Source organism: Abramis brama, assembly GCF_963993115.1.
Source record: "Abramis brama genome assembly, chromosome: 15".
Classification (NCBI taxonomy): Eukaryota; Metazoa; Chordata; class Actinopteri; order Cypriniformes; family Leuciscidae; genus Abramis; species Abramis brama.
The window spans coordinates 37145601-37162992 of NC_139977.1; the positions used below are offsets into that span (position 1 = coordinate 37145601).

Sequence of the window (17392 nt, forward strand, 5' to 3'; positions counted from 1 at the left end):
TGACATCTGTAATGCGGCAGGCTGGTCCTCACCGCATACATTTGTTAGATCTTATGACTTGGACCTAGGCTCCACTCCAGGGTCTAGGGTGCTTGTTCCTAGTGTGCGCATGGTCTTCATACAGAACAGGCATTTGTCATATGGCGTCGTGGGTATAGGGTTCCCGCAGCGCTTGACACAGCGCGAGTTCCCTTGAAAGGGAACGTCTCAGGTTACGTACGTATGTTCCCTGAGAGGGAACTAGACGCTGCGTCGCTTTGCCATACTCCCTGCATGCCTGTGATCGACTTGCTTCGGCTTTTCAGAAGCTGTCACGGTCTGTCTCAGGGGTGCTTTATAGTTTCCTGGTCGATGATGTCACCCGCCTATGACGTCTCGTCTTTCCATTGGACTGATTACACATGAGCTTCACGACGCAATCACGCAGGGCGTTCCCGCAGCGCTTGACGCAGCGTCTCGTTCCCTCTCAGGGAACCATGGTTACATACGTAACCTGAGACGTTTATGATTTACAGTACTCTTGTAAAATTCTTGTAAAACTCTCCAGGCTTTTTTTTAAGTTGCGAGGTTGCGAAGCTTAATTTTCGCTCAGTCTGAGTTTCAGAGTTTCAGAGCAGAGCTGCGTGACAACGCTGCCACAAATCACGTGAGTCGCAAGCTCGCAACTGTGTGGGCGTTTCTCCGCAAAGTGGGTGTTGTAAACTCAGCTCTGAAAAAATAGTCTGCAATAGGAGTGCAAATGTAATGTAATGTAATAAGTTTCGCCCTTCGAACCTCAGTTTTCAGAGTTTCAAAACTTTTTTTCACCTATTCGCACACCAGTTTTCAGATCACCATTTACAAGGTTTCAAATCTGGAAAACAAACTATACACTGGGAGAACACTGACAAATTTGAAACTCTGAAAAAATGATTGCACAACACTGTAAAAAAGAGTGTTGCACTTCTGAAGAAGGAAATCTCAAAAACAACATAATGTTTGCAGAGATATTTTTATTTTTTTACATTTTGCAAGCTTGCAAATCTTATTTTTCGATCTTGCAAAACTTTTTTTTGTAAGATTTTGAGTTTTCGAACACTTAGTTTCAACCTTTCAGAACTTTATTTTCAGTTTTGAATCATGGCAGGATATTAATCCTATACTCTTCAGTGAAGCATAAAAGATGTTTTGAAGATTCTTCTTTTGTGGACAGCAGAACAAATACACACAGGGGACGTCCCTTTAAGAGCAGAGGATGTTTGGCAGAGTGTTTGTCAGATTACAATGTGCCACACTCTGAGTTTGTGCTCGTGCTGAATTCAGATGCAACCACTATTAGGTCAACTGAAAAACATACAAAGGTGTGTCTGCAACTGACAGGAACAAACCTAACTCTAATGAGTAACACTTCATTTGTATTGCCCATAGACATTAACTATAAGTAGGCCTAACTTTGCATCTACTTTTCATCAGGAAGTTTTGATATTTTACACAATATGGAACTAAAATGCACAATAACTGTATTCGTATTGTAAGGGGATTTACAGTCAAAGACCCAGAACCAGAAATGATGAAGAAGACCCAGAGTCAGAATTATAATACATTAAATAAAAGTTTTACTGATGATAGTTCGCAGTTTCATCATCAGAAGTTCAACTTTAATACTCACACACACACACACACACACACACACACACACACACACACACACACACACACACAGCAGTTATACCCTACACACACACAGAGACACACACACGCACACACACACATGATCTGCTCCACTGTTCATCTACTTGTGTTTCTATCATGTAGGTTCATCATGTTTGGTCAGCTGATAAACTGAATGTTATAGAGATGTTAAAGTGTGTGTAATCTATGAACTATTGCTCACACCAGCATTAAAGACTGAATGAGTGGATTCTGGAATAAACTGCTGATTAAATGTATATGAGTGAATATAATCAAGCTATTATACCATGGTCTGGGTGAATACTCGATTCTGATTGGCTGCAGGGTGTCCATTAAAAAGTGATAATGTACACCTAGTAAAGGCGTCCCGTCAATTTGCCTGATGACAGTTCTAAATGATTGCGCTGGCTCAAACTCACTGATCAACTGCTGCGGTCGGGTCGCTGTGGCCACGTTGCTTGGCAACGCCTGTATACGGGAGATATTAAATAGTGCGCTCGACTTAATAAATAAAAACCCTCACGATTTTTACTCTAAAACACATTAAAGTATTATTAATTGATTAAATATTTCTTTCTTTTGTAAGTGACCATGGTATAAGCGGGTTAATGCCCTTCGAGGTGTCCATTGTCAGGTATTAATGGACTTCGGCGGAGGCAACCTTCCTCCGCTGCGCGTCGGACGGTTCACGCCTCGCCGTCGTCCATTAATACCTGATAATGGACACCTCGAAGGGCATTAACCTTACTTAATCAATATGTTTCCTTCTAAACATCACATGAGTTGAATGACTTCTCTAGACTTAAGAGATTTTCTCTTCTCTTCTGAATAATCATAAATGATTATTATTGATTGGCCATAATCCTGTACACAGAATCTCTTGTAAACAATCTGCATTCAGTGTGTGTTTCTTCATCATGTACAGTTAAAGATCTGGCTGATCCTTCAGCGTTATTCACCTCAGAAACACCAAAATACAGAACATGTTTCTGATGCAGAAAAGCTCATAAAGCGTTCATGACTGGATTACTGTAATGCATTACTAGATTATCCTGATCATCAGGGCTGGACTGGGACAAAAAATCGGCCCGGGCATTTTGGCCCAGACCGGCCCACTATATGATCATAAACACCACCCTTCTTTGCACGCCCTTAATTATATGCATACCAACTCCTATTCATTAAAACCACTAATGCCATGTAATGAGTGAGTATAGGAACGAGTGAGAGTTAACAGATGAAATAAGTAAAAATGTGATATTTATTAATACGGTCCAACTATACTTCACAGTGTTGAATACTAAAACAAGGTGTAATCTGCATTGGCATAGCAATACAAGTGTTTCTTACAGGATTTTTGGTAAAACTGTAATTGGTGGACCCAGAGCCGTCGCAATGGGGTAGGCAAGGTAGGCAGCTGCCTAGGGCCCCCAGCTGAAGGGGGCCCCCGATGGCCGCACGGTCGTTTAGGTTGTGTATCTGCCCTCGTCAAACAGTATCAACCATTGTAAACAAACAACCACAGTGAGACAGCGCTATCACTTTCCAGTACTGCTCCGTGAGAGGGGCCCCCCAAACTAGAGGGATTCCCCCTATGCAACGACAAACACTATGAGTGCCCTAATCACTGTAATGTTGAAGTGACATCCATCGTCGCGCACCCCCCATCAGGTCCCCCACTAGCTGTCAGTGGAAGAGAAACACTCAGCGCTACGCGGGCATTTAAATTTAAAAATGTCATCATGAAGCGTTCATACCCTTCACGATTTTCCAAAACACAGAGAAAGAAAGAAGAAGAGGAAAAACGCCAAAGACACAGCGGCAAGTAAACCATTATTATCTCCAAATACAGCTGTCTGACGTGTTTTCACATCTCTGCGAACATAACCTTGACATCAGTGACCAAACACAACGGTAGATGTGAGCGTTGTTAGAGGGTGAAAAAGTTCAACTAATAGTCATACACAACTTTGTTCTGTTTGCAGAATTTAAGCATAAAATACACACTAGACAACTTCTCATCACTTCACTGTGGTAGCTAACGTTACAGCGTTCGAAAACTTCCTTTGAGCTAAATCCTCTTGATGCACGAGCCCAGATTACGATCGCATGAGATTTTTTGCCATGTAACTTATAAAGGCAAAAGCTAGAGAAGTGTTCTCTTGACGGCTGTGTCTGCCCGCGGCTGCGGTCACGGTAAAAACTTTGTCAATTCCAAACAAATAGAGCTGGTCCTATGACTCCCATGCAGTTAGGTCCAAACAAAATAATCCATCAAGTCCGGTTACATTTTAGATGTACGCAGGCTATCAATTTCCGTTGGTGGTGTTTCTATTCCATCTGGAGAAAAATGCCCTTTTTCCTTCGCGTTTGTCCTTCTATTCAAGTTCTTTTCCTGTAAAGTAAATATCGAATCCTCCACACTTCACTTTCATGATATGCTATGAGAATAACAATAAACGTATGGCTATTCACCAATTTTTTTTATTTTTTTTTCTTTATTAGGTGCTTTGCTTAAATTTCTGTCTGTGCCAATTGATAATTCATGACTCTTAAAATGCACCAGAATACAAGAAACCCCATCTGAATTTTACAAATTTTCCTGAAGGAGGACTTGGGACCTCACTTCACTCTTTTGCCTAGGGCCCCCAAATATCTTGAAACGGCCCTGGGTGGACCTCAGTCCTTCTAGGGGGGTTCGGGGGCATGCCCCCCCATGAGAAAATTTGGTGCATTTTAATGTTAAATTCATCAATCTGGTGCACTTTGAAAGTTCAAAATTAAAAGCTCCAAACCATATTCAGTGTGCAAATTAAACAAAGAAAAATTCAAACCTCTTTTAGTTACAGTGTCTATTTACATTACACCTACTACATAATAATAGTTATAGCCTAATATTAATCCAATGACAGTAATTTTTTCTTTTTCCATTCGTATTTTTTCGGCCCCACCAATTTCTTTCTCTTCTTTCCTTCTTTTCGCCATTCTTACCGTCTGTCTCTCTGTTGTATTCACACAAACCCAAACCTAACCAAAAGTAAACTCCTTTGATCGGCGCCCGCGCCTTTGAGCCAATCGGATGTCAGGAAAAACGAGGATCAGTCCAAGCTGGGAGGGGCCGCTCATATCCCCCCTCAAGATTGGAAGTATTGGTCTGGCCCGGTCTGAAACACACACACAGACACACAGCGTTCCGCTGCCGCTGAGCGGCCGGCCAGGCCGGTACGGTAGCTAATCATTTGAAAAAAATGTCTTGCCCACCGGCCGGTTCGGCCTGAAATGGACCGGCCGTTCGGGATTGTTCCCGGTATTCCCGATTGCCAATCCGCCCCTGCTGATCATTATCAATGAACAAACTACAGTTATAGTGCAAAATACAGCAGCTAGAGTTATTACCAGATCAAGACAATATCATCATATAACACCAGTTTCACCATCTCTACACTGGGAATCTGTTACACTACTGATGTGTGAAACAAGCATTTATAGAGAAATGTGCAACAGAGAGAACTGAACAAAATGTGTGAACTCTGAGCCTTTGATATTTAGTGTGTGGTTGGATAAGTGACGTAAAAATATATTTCAGCAGGAGTGGGTGGAGTAGGTGTTAAAAAACCTGTTAGGTGTCTATTTTAAAGTCTCCCTGTGGAATGTCAGATATAATGCGGTAATATCTCAGGAGGAGTGGCGTTTGTAAGTGTATAAAGTCAGTCCTGCTCCTCAGACTCTCAGTAACACTGGAGCTTCTCTCTGTCCAGATCATCACAAGGTAATTAAACACTTTCATCTTTAAACATTTTGTAAGAGTATTTTTAGATATTAATTATGAACAGAGATGTTAGTGTACAAAGTATTGTAGTGAAACTGAACTTGCACAGAATCTGAACACAAGAGAAATGAATGCATGACAGGAATATATCTGGACTATCACAAACTACAGAAGAAGGACTTTATCTTTATATATTCAGTGTGATTTAATAAACTCTGGATTATTCTACATCTCTCTTCTTCTCACAGGCGAGAAACATGTTTCATATTTCATTTCTCATCTTTACTGAAGAGCTTTATCTTCATATGGATGACTGGATTATTTGCTATTTTATCACAAATGTTTTAATTTCTATATTTTAAGTGCATGTTCTCCGTTAGATGATCTGAGTCTATATCATCAGTTCAGTCTCTGCATTATAATTATGATGATAACGGGTTGTTTTCTTCATTTACAGTCTCTGTTGATCCAGTCGGAGCTGTAAAGTGTCGTTCTGATGAATCAAATATGATCAAACATGAGGTGAGAAGAGAAAGATGTTTATGATCAGGACTCAAACATAAACTCACATTTCTATATTTGTCATTTGTCATCATCATTGATTATTGTGAATATTGTAGAGTTAATCTGAGATGCTGTAATAACACTGAGCTCATGCAGATGTTGATCAGGAGTTGATCTGATGTCTCGTGATATGATGTTATATCGCTTTAATGAAACTCTGTCTGTGTGATTGAACAGATTCAAATGAAGAGGAGAAAGAAAATCAGCAGAAATCACAGATCAGCAGAAAACAAGAAGACTGAGAGAAAAATGGAGGACAGAAATGAGACACAAACCAGTGGATCACCAGAGGAAAGAGGACAGAGACTTGATAGATGTGAGAGTATGGAGAGAATAAAGCCACACTGTGAGTGTTTGATCATTATTGAACTTTAATCCTTCATCATATTTTAGTTTTACTGTCAGATTTACTGTTGTTTTCTCTCCTGTTATAAAGTGTCACATTCAGACAAATTCATCAGACTGACTTTCTGCAGTTATGAAACATTTACAGATTGTGTTTAATTGACAGAAAAGTTATTGATTAAGAACATATTAAATGTATAAATTCACAGCAATGTATATGAGGATAATCTAATATGTATATTTCTAGTCTCCTGTGATCCAGACGAGCCTGTAAAGTTTGATTCTGATGTCAAAACTGAGGAGAGATTTTCATCAAACCCTTCATCATGTTCTCAAGATCATCTTCATCATCACTGACATCCATCAGCAGCATCTTCATCACCATCATCATCATCATCATCACTGACATCCATCAGCAGCTGAAGACCTGAACATCTTCATCATCATCATCATCGTCATCATCACTGACATCCATCAGCAGCTGAAGACCTGAACATCTATTTATAGGCCTCTATAGATTACAGAATGTAAAAATACAATTAAATGTACTTAAAACTAAATTAAAGATCAGCTATGAATACAAACTTATGTAATCATTGAGATATTAATGTGAATAAACATCATTCAGTCTTTATATTTACATTTACATTTACATTTAGTCATTTGGCAGACGCTTTTATCCAAAGCGACTTACAAAGCAGGACTAGATTAAGCGAATCATCATGAAGAGGCAAAAACCAAAGCTACGCAAGGAGTGCTCAAGATACAAAGTTCAGGCATTATTCAGAGTAGCATAAGCCCGATAAGTGAGGTTTTTAGAGGGAAAGGGGAGGGTTTTTTTTTTTTTTTTTTTTTTTTTTTTTTTTTTTTATGTGGTTAAGTGCTCACGGAAGAGATGGGTTTTCAGATGCTTTTTGAAGGTTGTCAGGGATTCAGCATTCCGGATGAGGGAGGGGAGAGTGTTCCACCAGCATGGAACTGTGAATGAGAATGTTCTGGAAAGTGATTTTGTGGCTCTCTGCGATGGAACCACGAGACGTCGCTCGTTGACTGATCGTAGGCGATCGTATATTGTCTGTGAAAGTGTGTTTAAATAAGACAAAGTGTGTCTGAGAAGTGCTTCTGTGTTTAACCTGTTAATGACCTTTCTAGATGTTTGACACTGAAACACAAGAGATGAATCTGGATCCTGTTATATTACAGGACTAGTGTTAGTTTTAATATATAATCAGCTTTATGAGGATAAACTGGTTTTAGAGAGAAGGAAAAAATTCATGACACAAATTTGATGATTTTAAGGGGATGAAAAACATGTATGAAAGAAATGAAAGGTCAAACACACACACATCAGAATGTCCCTTCAGCCCTGTGACAGTGGAGTGTCGCCCTCTGCAGGAGATTACCAGGATTACAGTTAACACACACACACACACACACACACACACACACATCAGAATGTCCCTTCAGCCCTGTGACAGTGGAGTGTCGCCCTCTGCAGGAGATTACCAGGATTACAGTTAAACGAGTTTAAAGGAATTGTAATTTTATTTTAAGGGAAGCGTTACTGAAGTCAAACTCAAGGATGTCGAATGTAAAAGTCAAACGGCTCATTATATCAGATCAGTCCTGCTGTTTCTGTGTTATACTGAAGCTTTCAGTCATTTAATCACAATCCAGATCTGTTGTTCCAGTGAATTCTGTGTTTAGAGCTTCATTTAAAGCCTCTGGTCAGTGTTCAATATCTGAATTAACTGAGTTTGTGTTTCTGACAGAATCATGTTTATTCTCAGGTTGATTTTCTCTGTTATTTCACTGAAACACACAGAAGATCTGTAGCATCTTTAAGCCGCTGGTATTGGTAATAGCGTGAGCAAGTTTTAGACGGCGTACTAACAGATGTAAGATGCAAACAGTGTCTTTCTTTATTGAGCTTCAGTTAATAAACATCGCTTACAATTCGCTTCCTATGGTGTCATTCTTTTCAAGTTCACAGAATATAAATCTCAGTCCATACCTTGTAGATCCAGGCATGCAATGGGTCACCATCAAAGACTGGGATTTCTCTTTTTGGTAAGAGGATGTCCTTGCTGTTGAGTAAGATCAGATGTTAATTCCTCTTGCGTTTTTAAGACTTCAAGCAGGGGATCACCATGAGGAGGAAGAACATGTGGCATTTGATCGACTCCAATATTGCCTTGTTGCATTTCAGCAAAATAATGAAAATTATTTTAAATTAAATTCTGTACAGAAGATGTGTAAGAATTTCAATCCAAGATGAAAATAAATCAACACATTCATAGCATATAAAATGTACCTTTTTAACAGTTGTGAAGTAATAACTTCTTCAGAACAATATCTCCTCTGAATATCTGATGTGAGACGCAGCCGTATTGTTTCCTGAAGAGTTTCAAGAGTCTGAATGTTAAATGTAAAACTCAGATCTGATAAACTCCATCAACACGGTCTCACCCCTATTCGTCACATACTGCCGTTTGGTCATTTCCCCCTCACGTCCAAAAGCCGACGTTGAGGGTACCCCCTATTCGTCGCTTGACAACGGAGAGGGTCGTCCGATAGATTTGAGTGCAAATCCCTCATCTTTGAATTCTGACGAAATGGGGTTACACATCCAGTGGTTTGCCTGCGCTGGAAAGAATGGTTTTAGGCGACTGATTTTATGCTGCAAATGTGTATTTTGCAGTAGCGTGCAGCGCATATTGTTACAATCATTCATTGGTGCGGTGAGCATACATTTTCGTGAGGCAGAAACCCTTGTCTGAATGGGTATTACGACCTTTTCTTTTCTCTGTTCTATATCATTTTGGGCTACTTTAAAATTACATAATTACAGGACTTTATATTTGCTGTATGCTTAACACATGCCTTAATTTAGGTGGGATATTTTTTATAATTTTAGATAACATAGTTTGATCATTTCCCCCTCACGTCCATATGCCGACGTTGAGGGTACCCCCTATTCGTCGCTTGACAACGGAGAGGGTCGTCCGATAGATTTGAGTGCAAATCCCTCATCTTTGAATTCTGACGAAATGGGGTTACACATCCAGTGGTTTCCCTGCGCTGGAAAGAATGGTTTTAGGCGACTGATTTTATGCTGCAAATGTGTATTTTGCAGTAGCGTGCAGCGCATATTGTTACAATCATTCATTGGTGCGGTGAGCATACATTTTCGTGAGGCAGAAACCCTTGTCTGAATGGGTATCACGACTTTTTCCTTTCTCTTTTTTTATATCATTTTGGGCTACATTAAAATTACATATTTACAGGACTTTATATTTGCTGTATGCTTAACACATGCCTTAATTTAGATGGGATATTTTATAATTTTAGATCACATAGTTTGATCATTTCCCCCTCACGTCCAAATGCCGACGTTGAGGGTACCCCCTATTCGTCGCTTGACAACGGAGAGGGTCGTCCGATATTTGAATGCAAATCCCTCATCTTTGGATTTTGACGAATTGGGGGTTATCCATCCTGCTGGAAAGTATGGTTTCAGGTGATTAATTATGCTGAAAATGTGCATTTCACAGTGGCGTGCGGCGCATAGGCTACTGTGCAATAATTGGCGCGGTGACCATACATTTTCGTGGGGCAGAAATCCTTGACTAAATCGGTATCACGACTTTTTCTATCTCTCTCTCCTTTTTATTTATTTATTTTTTTAAATATAATTTTAGGCTACATTAAAACGACATAATTGCAGGACTGCATTTGCTGTAGGCTTAAAACATGCCTTAATTTAGGTGGGATTTTGCCGATGGTATTTCAATTTGCAATTGCTTATACTATAGTGATATAGCCCTACAACTTTGCTTTTTATGCGACAAAAAAAAAAAAAAAAAAAAAAAAAAAAGAATAGCCTACTTTTATAGAACTTTCTTCTGATTATGATGTTGTAATAAATTAAACAGCCTACTGCAGAAATGTTTTTATTGCTTAATATGGACATATCCTTTGGCAAAGTGATGGATGCATTCTGGGAAGTTGTGTGTTTAAATGTAATATACCCGTGTTTCCTTCACTTAGACATTTATGCTGACCCCTTTAAAATTATATTAAAAAATATTATAAAAAAATATTAAGACTGTGCTTTTTAATTATGATTGATATTTTGGCGCAATTTTGTGCAACACGTCACTGTGTGCGACCATCGCAGAAACCATTGCCCAGCGCGATTCCACCACGGTAAGTCGCTTACAATAGTCTCATAGAAAGAGAAATAAATACAACAGTCTCATAAGAAAGAGAAATGAATAAGCATTTACACGCCCAAAATTAATAAAATTACGAGTTTATTGGCTAGCCTATATGCCTACAACATGTTTTTTTTTTATAAACTCGTAATTGTATTAATATTACATATAATATATAATATAATATATAATTTCACTTAAATGCAATGCAAATTACCTATTAATTGTCATTTAAGTGAAATTACTGAACTTGAATATACAAGCTTTATATACTGTAAATGATCATTCTAGAAGAAAATTTCAGTTGGCACTTAGAGGCTTTTGCATCTGAACTCTTCATATATACAGTGTGTGTATATATATATATATATACCGGTAGGCTATACATATACACAACATTTTTTTTGTGTGGAAATAAACTCAATTTTATTTTGGACGTGTAAATGATTATTGGGGGAAAGGTTATTGGGGATATATAGAATTAAAGCAGAACAAGGATGTGTTCAAAATACTTCTTTTTGAAGCCATTCATTTTTTATGATATTGTGATTGCATGAATAAACAAGAGCAGCATTTGCTTAACTTCTTAGTCTAGTAGTTATTCATATTGTAATATGTAGTTTGGTGATCTATTCTTTTTTGATTTGTTCTTCTCTTTCTCTGCAGGTTCCTTAATCCCTGTCCTTTAAAAAAAAACAGCACCTCATTACATCGAGAAAAAAAAGGCACTTTTAAGAGCCACATTTGTCTTGTATCTTGTTCCTCTCTCTACTGTTGTATTGTGTTCTCTCTCTCTCTTGCTGTCTTACCCCCCCCCCCCCCCCGTCTCTCTTTTTGTTGTTTGTTTGTTTTTTTTGTTTTTGTCCCTGTGTGTTTATATTTTGTGCCATGTCTGATAATGAGATGGACCGTCTCCTGAATGAGATGAGTGACCTTGTTGATCAGGCTGAACATCAAGCTCACCTCCAACATCTCATTGGCATGCAGGAAGCAGAACCATCCACCAGTCAGCCTTCCACCAGTAATCCGTCCACCAGCCGGCCATCAAACAGCAAGCAAGATGTTAGGTGGATTAAGAGGGACAGTGATGGAAACATTATTTACTGCAGGCCCAGATCATCCCGGAAACAAGCAGGTACGATTTTTTTTACATTAATGTTTATTAAAATGTAGACTCCAGATCTAGTTTTGTATCTTGGAAAGGTATACAGCATAATCACAAGTCATGGGTCTGAATTAGAATATATCTGAGGTTATTATTACGTACCTGTGCCTAGCATCAGGTAAAGTTTATGTCATTGAGTGTAAAAAGCAACAGCTTTGTTTTTTGTTTTTTGCTACAGCAGGTCCCAGTCAAAGCCAGAGTCGAAAGACTGGTGTCTCTCATGTCAGGGCTCCGGAAACCAGTGCGGAAATGATCAGTGACTTTCCTTCCGTTACTGCAGGTGTGTTATTTATTTTGACTTCACTGGTTCAAAACAGTATGTTCATTTATTATAAAATTGTTCAATGCTATTCTCTTTTGTTATAATAAACTACTGTTTTTAAATATTGTGCATTGTTTTAACAGAGTCCTTCCTTCAAGAGCTTAAACGCTCACTGGGTGAGGAGGACATATATGAAGATGAAACGGCACTTCAAGCCTCAGCAGACTGGTCGACTCGAAAGAGCATCATATCAGGGTGGTGGGAGAAAGAGAGACCCCGACTGGTCAACACCATGGTGGCTCGACAACATGCAGCAACTCGGATCTGCCAACATTGTGGAAATGGTCCAGCCGTTATCCATTGTTGTGACTGCCGACCACACCCATTCCTCTGTGGCCAGTGTGATGTCAGGGTCCACCAAGGTCAAGTGTTCCACAACAGGGATACGATGACACGTGCATTTTTTCATCCATTGCCTCCCACAACTTGTGTTGTGGAGAGGGTTCTAACCCAGTGTGGTAAGTTGTAGTTTTTAAGTCAAATTCTTAGACTGAAAAACGAAATGCTGTTTTCTGATAGGTCGATGAAGCCGTCAAGTGCATCTTGTTTAAAATAGTTTCCAGTAAATAAATGTTATTGTTTAATTCTCATCCATGTGTTTTTTTTTTTTTTTTTTCAAGAGCGTCTTGTTCCTTTGGAGATGCCAGAGACAATATGCGGTTGTCTACAAGTATCGTCCAGTGTCATCGCAGGACAGTCCATAGTTGTGGTTACAATGAATGGTAAGAAGAACTTTATGGGTTTGGGTGGGGGTCACTTCTGTCGAATTTTCTTTTTGATTTTTCTCTGATTTTCTTTATCATGGATGGAAATCCAGAGGTGTCAATAGGTTGTGTGTTGATTAGATTGGCTGGGCCCATCTATGTGGAGGAAAACAATTAACCTTTGTTTGAATGGGGATAGTTCATTTTCCTGACAAAAGTGTGACTTCCAATAGAGTGCCTTACAAAATTTTGGTCTGTCATAATTAACTTTGTGTATATATTTTCTTCTTTTTCCAGGGCGATATGATCTCAGATTGCCTCAGATTATATGCAAAGCATGTGAAGCCACTTGGAGTCCTGGAGTGGATGACCTGATCCGTAATGACTACTGGCCTGCCACTTCTCACTTTTCAACTGTGTACGCAACAGATGTCCTTTTTTCTTTTGAAGAGCTGAAGATGGCTGCACCAGGGATATCTAGCCAAGCATTTCTTAGAATGCTGGATCAACGCACTGTTCGCTTTGGCCGTGTAAGTATTTGTGGTAATAATTTCGTAACTCCATATATAATACTATGAGGGCATGATGATGATGATAGCACACATGAAAAGAGCCATTAGACCCTTTATAGACAACCATAAACTCATGTTCTCTCATCAGCAGTTTGCACTGAGACATTTATGAAAAAACAGGTCATTCTGAAGATCTCAAATTCAACTCCAATGGCTACTGACTTTGACATCTTCTCCCCAATATCATTTCCTGATCCCAGAAGTGTTCCCTTGGATTAATGGGCTAAACATTGCACAGGCTTACTTCTAAACAGTATGGAAGCCGTTGTAGCTCTCTTTGCGTATAGATTTAGACTGAATGTCAAACTATCCTGTATGTTTAATGGCCAGGTCCCCTAAATACACCAGTGTATAGTGTATGAGTGAAGTTTACACATTGTTTATTTCCTTCGATATGTATTCTAAGGAGTGGTAACACTGGGTACCACAAACTTTGTTAGTGGTAACAAAGTTTGTACAAACATCCCAAAATGCATCCATTTAGAACATTTTACTTAAGTGAGTATATTGTTTAATTTGATCCGTTTTACTGTTCTCTTTTGTTCTCTTTTACTAAACTCTTCTTTGAAACAGAGCGGAAACATCACAGCAGACAGCTTCCGGAAAAGCTTCTTGCAGTGGGAAGCTGTCCGATTCGAAGTGGAAAAATTATGCCAGGAGGACCACTTTGACTGCCCAGCTTGCAGCCCAGACATGCTTGCAGTATCCGTTGATGGAAACCGTAAGCACTACAGATTCAAGAGTGCAGCAAGGTACTGTGTGTGCATTGACGGTCCATTACTTTGAAAGTAACTGCTGTGAATTCAAAATCATATGAATATTTAAAGTTAATTTGTATCTCTTTTATTTAGATCGGAGGAAAAAGCCATCTTTGATGGCGTGTTCATCGCGAATGATGATGACGTTGCAAAATTCGTGGACTATGTCCATACCTCAACCAGTCATGTAAACTTGCACAACTTCACTATATTTACCTATAAAACACCATGTCCTACAGAGGACTTTGTTTGAACAAGTTTGGACTGTTAACCATCTTCCATGTTTTAGGTCTCTGGAAGAGGTGTCTGTGGAGGGCAATGGTTAGCGGCGCGTGAAACGTCTCAGAAGTCCTCAGGAAAAACAGACGAGGAGGGCCTGGAACTCGCTGTATGTCGCCATGGGGTTCTGCTTCGTGCCCTCAATATGTTCAGGGGGGAGATTTTTGCCTACCCCCTGTACCTCCAAAAGCAAATGGCCTGTAAACCAGTTACATTTTTTGCAATGGATGTGGCATGCAAATACTGGCCTTACCTCCAGAGAGTGGCAGAGAAATGCCCTGAGCTTCAGGATCTCCTCACCATGAGGCCATTTCTTTCTGTTTTTCATGCCAAAGCTCATGATTTCAAATGTGAGGTAAGAAAAAATGATTGTCCATGACATTTTCTTTCCCTGAATTCCTGCATAATATTGTTGCCACTTAGGTTTTCTTTTTTTTTGTTTTCTTTTTTAAAGGTAAAATGGAGTGGAGCATATCAGGAGGGGGCTGGTTCGACTCTTGGGGAAGAGGTGGAGCAGTGCAACGCCTTCCTCTCAAGGATTGCTGTTACGACAAAGCACATGTCAAAAGCAGGTAAGGTAACCAGTAAATTTTTATCCTGATGACAATGGTGAGCCACTTTGAGCTCATGCATATATGCTGACTCTGAAAATATAAAGCTCAGAATATTCAACATAAATGGATGGATCGATTACAATACCATCATCCTATTTTATTTGACGTGAGGATAATAAGGAAGGGCAGTGCGATATAAAAAATACACATCAGAGTACCATTCACCTACTGTCCTGCCATAGTGCTCTAAGCCATTTGACTACTGTCCTGCGCCACTGTTTCATGCTATTTCTTCACTATCCTGTGCAACCCTTTCATGGGTCAGTAATCAACTGGCACAAGACAGCAGATTAATAGTTCCAAAGTACTGTAAGTTATTATTGTCTGCACAGTTTCTTCTCCTACTGCTACTGGATAGAAAGGTGATAATCTCATATTTTTTTATTTTTGCAGGACGCATAGACATGCTGACGATCATGGCCATGCGCTGGAACCAACAAAAGTTTGACAACTTGGCTTCTACCCTTGCCCGCCGATATCGGAAGGTAAAGACACCAGTTTTCCCTTATGCAAAATGCATAGCGATATTGTCAAATAAAATATTAAATGTTCATACCACATATATTCATAGTCCACATATATACGAATATACTGTATATTTAATTAGTATTGTATGTGGTTTTCTAATAGTGAAGGTACTTCACAATCCTTATAAACAATTGTCAAAGTTGTAGGCGTTTCCCTCATTGTCATTTATGTTTGAAGGCCAAAATAGCCCTGCAAGGCCAGTTGCATAACCTGGAGGCCATGAAAGCGGTAATGGACATCTCAGACAGTCAACTGGAGAAGTGGATCTTTGATGTCAATGAGTGGGCAGAAGGTAGGATATACTGTTTTATACTGTTTGATATGGTGCTTGATGTATCACTTCTGACTAAGCTTGGCTGCAATTCCAAAGAGGCTCATTGTAATCGTAGTCAAAGAGCACATACTCTGATTGCTGATGACGTGTGGACAAGATTATCCCCATGGGGACAATAAAGAACCTAGCTAACCTAACTATACTCAAACTTAGCTACAAGTGTAGCCTCTCAGTTACAGAGAAATATGAAAAGATTGTTGAGGCTTTATTTTGCTCATACAGCAAAAATATTTTTTCATGGAATCAAGAAGCATATTTCTTATCTCTTCATTTCTTCCTCTCAGCAACAACATCCCCAAATGATGCTGATGTTGCCGCTGTTGCCAACCGCATAGAGGAGCTGGTGGCAAGTGTTAAGAGGAGGTCCCAGCGTCTTTATAAGGATAGTGACGGATGCAAAGGACGTGCCCGAATCCGCCGAAAGATCAGGGAGGAAAAAAAAATCTTAACTTCTGTAGTGGAAAAGTACAACACCTTGGTTCCTAATGCAGAACAACTGACATTGGACACCATTCTTTCTGACGAGATTGTTTGGCCATGGCAGCTTACACACGGTGGTATGTACACAATTCCATTGACTTTGTGAAATAGTCACATAGTAGGACAAAATCTGTCATGGCTCGATTGTAACCCCAGAAAATATTGAAATGCTAATCTTAATTACAACTGACTTATGTTTCATCTATGTATTTCAGACTCTGTAGATCTAAGAACAAAGAGGAAAGCGTTCGACATTGTGATGGCAGTAAGGAGACTTGAGGAGGAGAAGAGGATTCTTATAGCTGAGATGAACAAACATTGGAAGTCTCTTTGCACCCGTGCAGACACCCTGAAGCAGATGTCATCCCAGCTTTCTAATGTGACATCAGGTATGTATTTGTTATACTTGGCATACATTACAATGTTTCTGAATGTTTCTGATTAATAAAGGCTCAATGTGTTTTAACGTAAGGTAAGACGTGGGGTCTGCTTCAAGATGGTATCCGAGGTCTACAGAGCTTGACAATGAAGAACAAAGAAGCAAGCAACAGCCTGGCAAAGCATGCGAAGAAATGTTATGTTCAAGTTCTGACTGAAACCGAAATTAACTTTGAAAGTGATTCTGAGGAGTACCATACCAGCAGTGACTCTGAGCAAGACTAAACATGGCCAGAGTCCTATTTTTATGCTGATGTGTGCTGGGGAGGCAGCATTAAGAAGAGGGCAGCTGGGACAGGTTGGTAAGGAAAGCTGGCTCTGTGTTTGGCATGGAGCTGAGGTTAATCATTTAACAAACTGAGGATAATTTGCAGTAGCAGTCTTCTGTCATGCTCAACAACGAGGAGGTAATTTGTCCCCAGGGCAAACCAGCAACTCAATATCACAGAAAAGGTTAGGGGAGAAATGGACTTTTCAGCATGAGTCTCACCCTGCGCCAACCATCACATCACTTTCTCTATTGTCTAGTATCCACTATCCATTTCACTGTCTTACAGGCTACATTTGCCCCTCCACACATTCTGGGCCGTGGTCCCAACATTTACCCCTGTTGGCTTGTATAATCTTTTTTT

The 17392-nt window shown here is 39.6% G+C and overlaps 1 protein-coding gene across 1 annotated transcript; it reads left to right on the forward strand.

Moving 5' to 3' along the window:
- Positions 1-11454: 11454 nt before the first annotated feature.
- LOC311097965 (uncharacterized protein) lies at positions 11455-16985 on the forward strand (the record flags this gene model as incomplete). Its single annotated transcript, XM_084137975.1, has 14 exons — positions 11455-11701; positions 11910-12011; positions 12137-12511; positions 12674-12775; positions 13055-13287; positions 13903-14081; positions 14181-14334; positions 14377-14721; positions 14821-14938; positions 15374-15465; positions 15686-15800; positions 16127-16399; positions 16538-16711; positions 16795-16985. 14 exons carry the CDS (start codon positions 11455-11457, stop codon positions 16983-16985), a joined length of 2700 nt encoding a protein of 899 aa, XP_083994101.1.
- Positions 16986-17392: the final 407 nt, after the last annotated feature.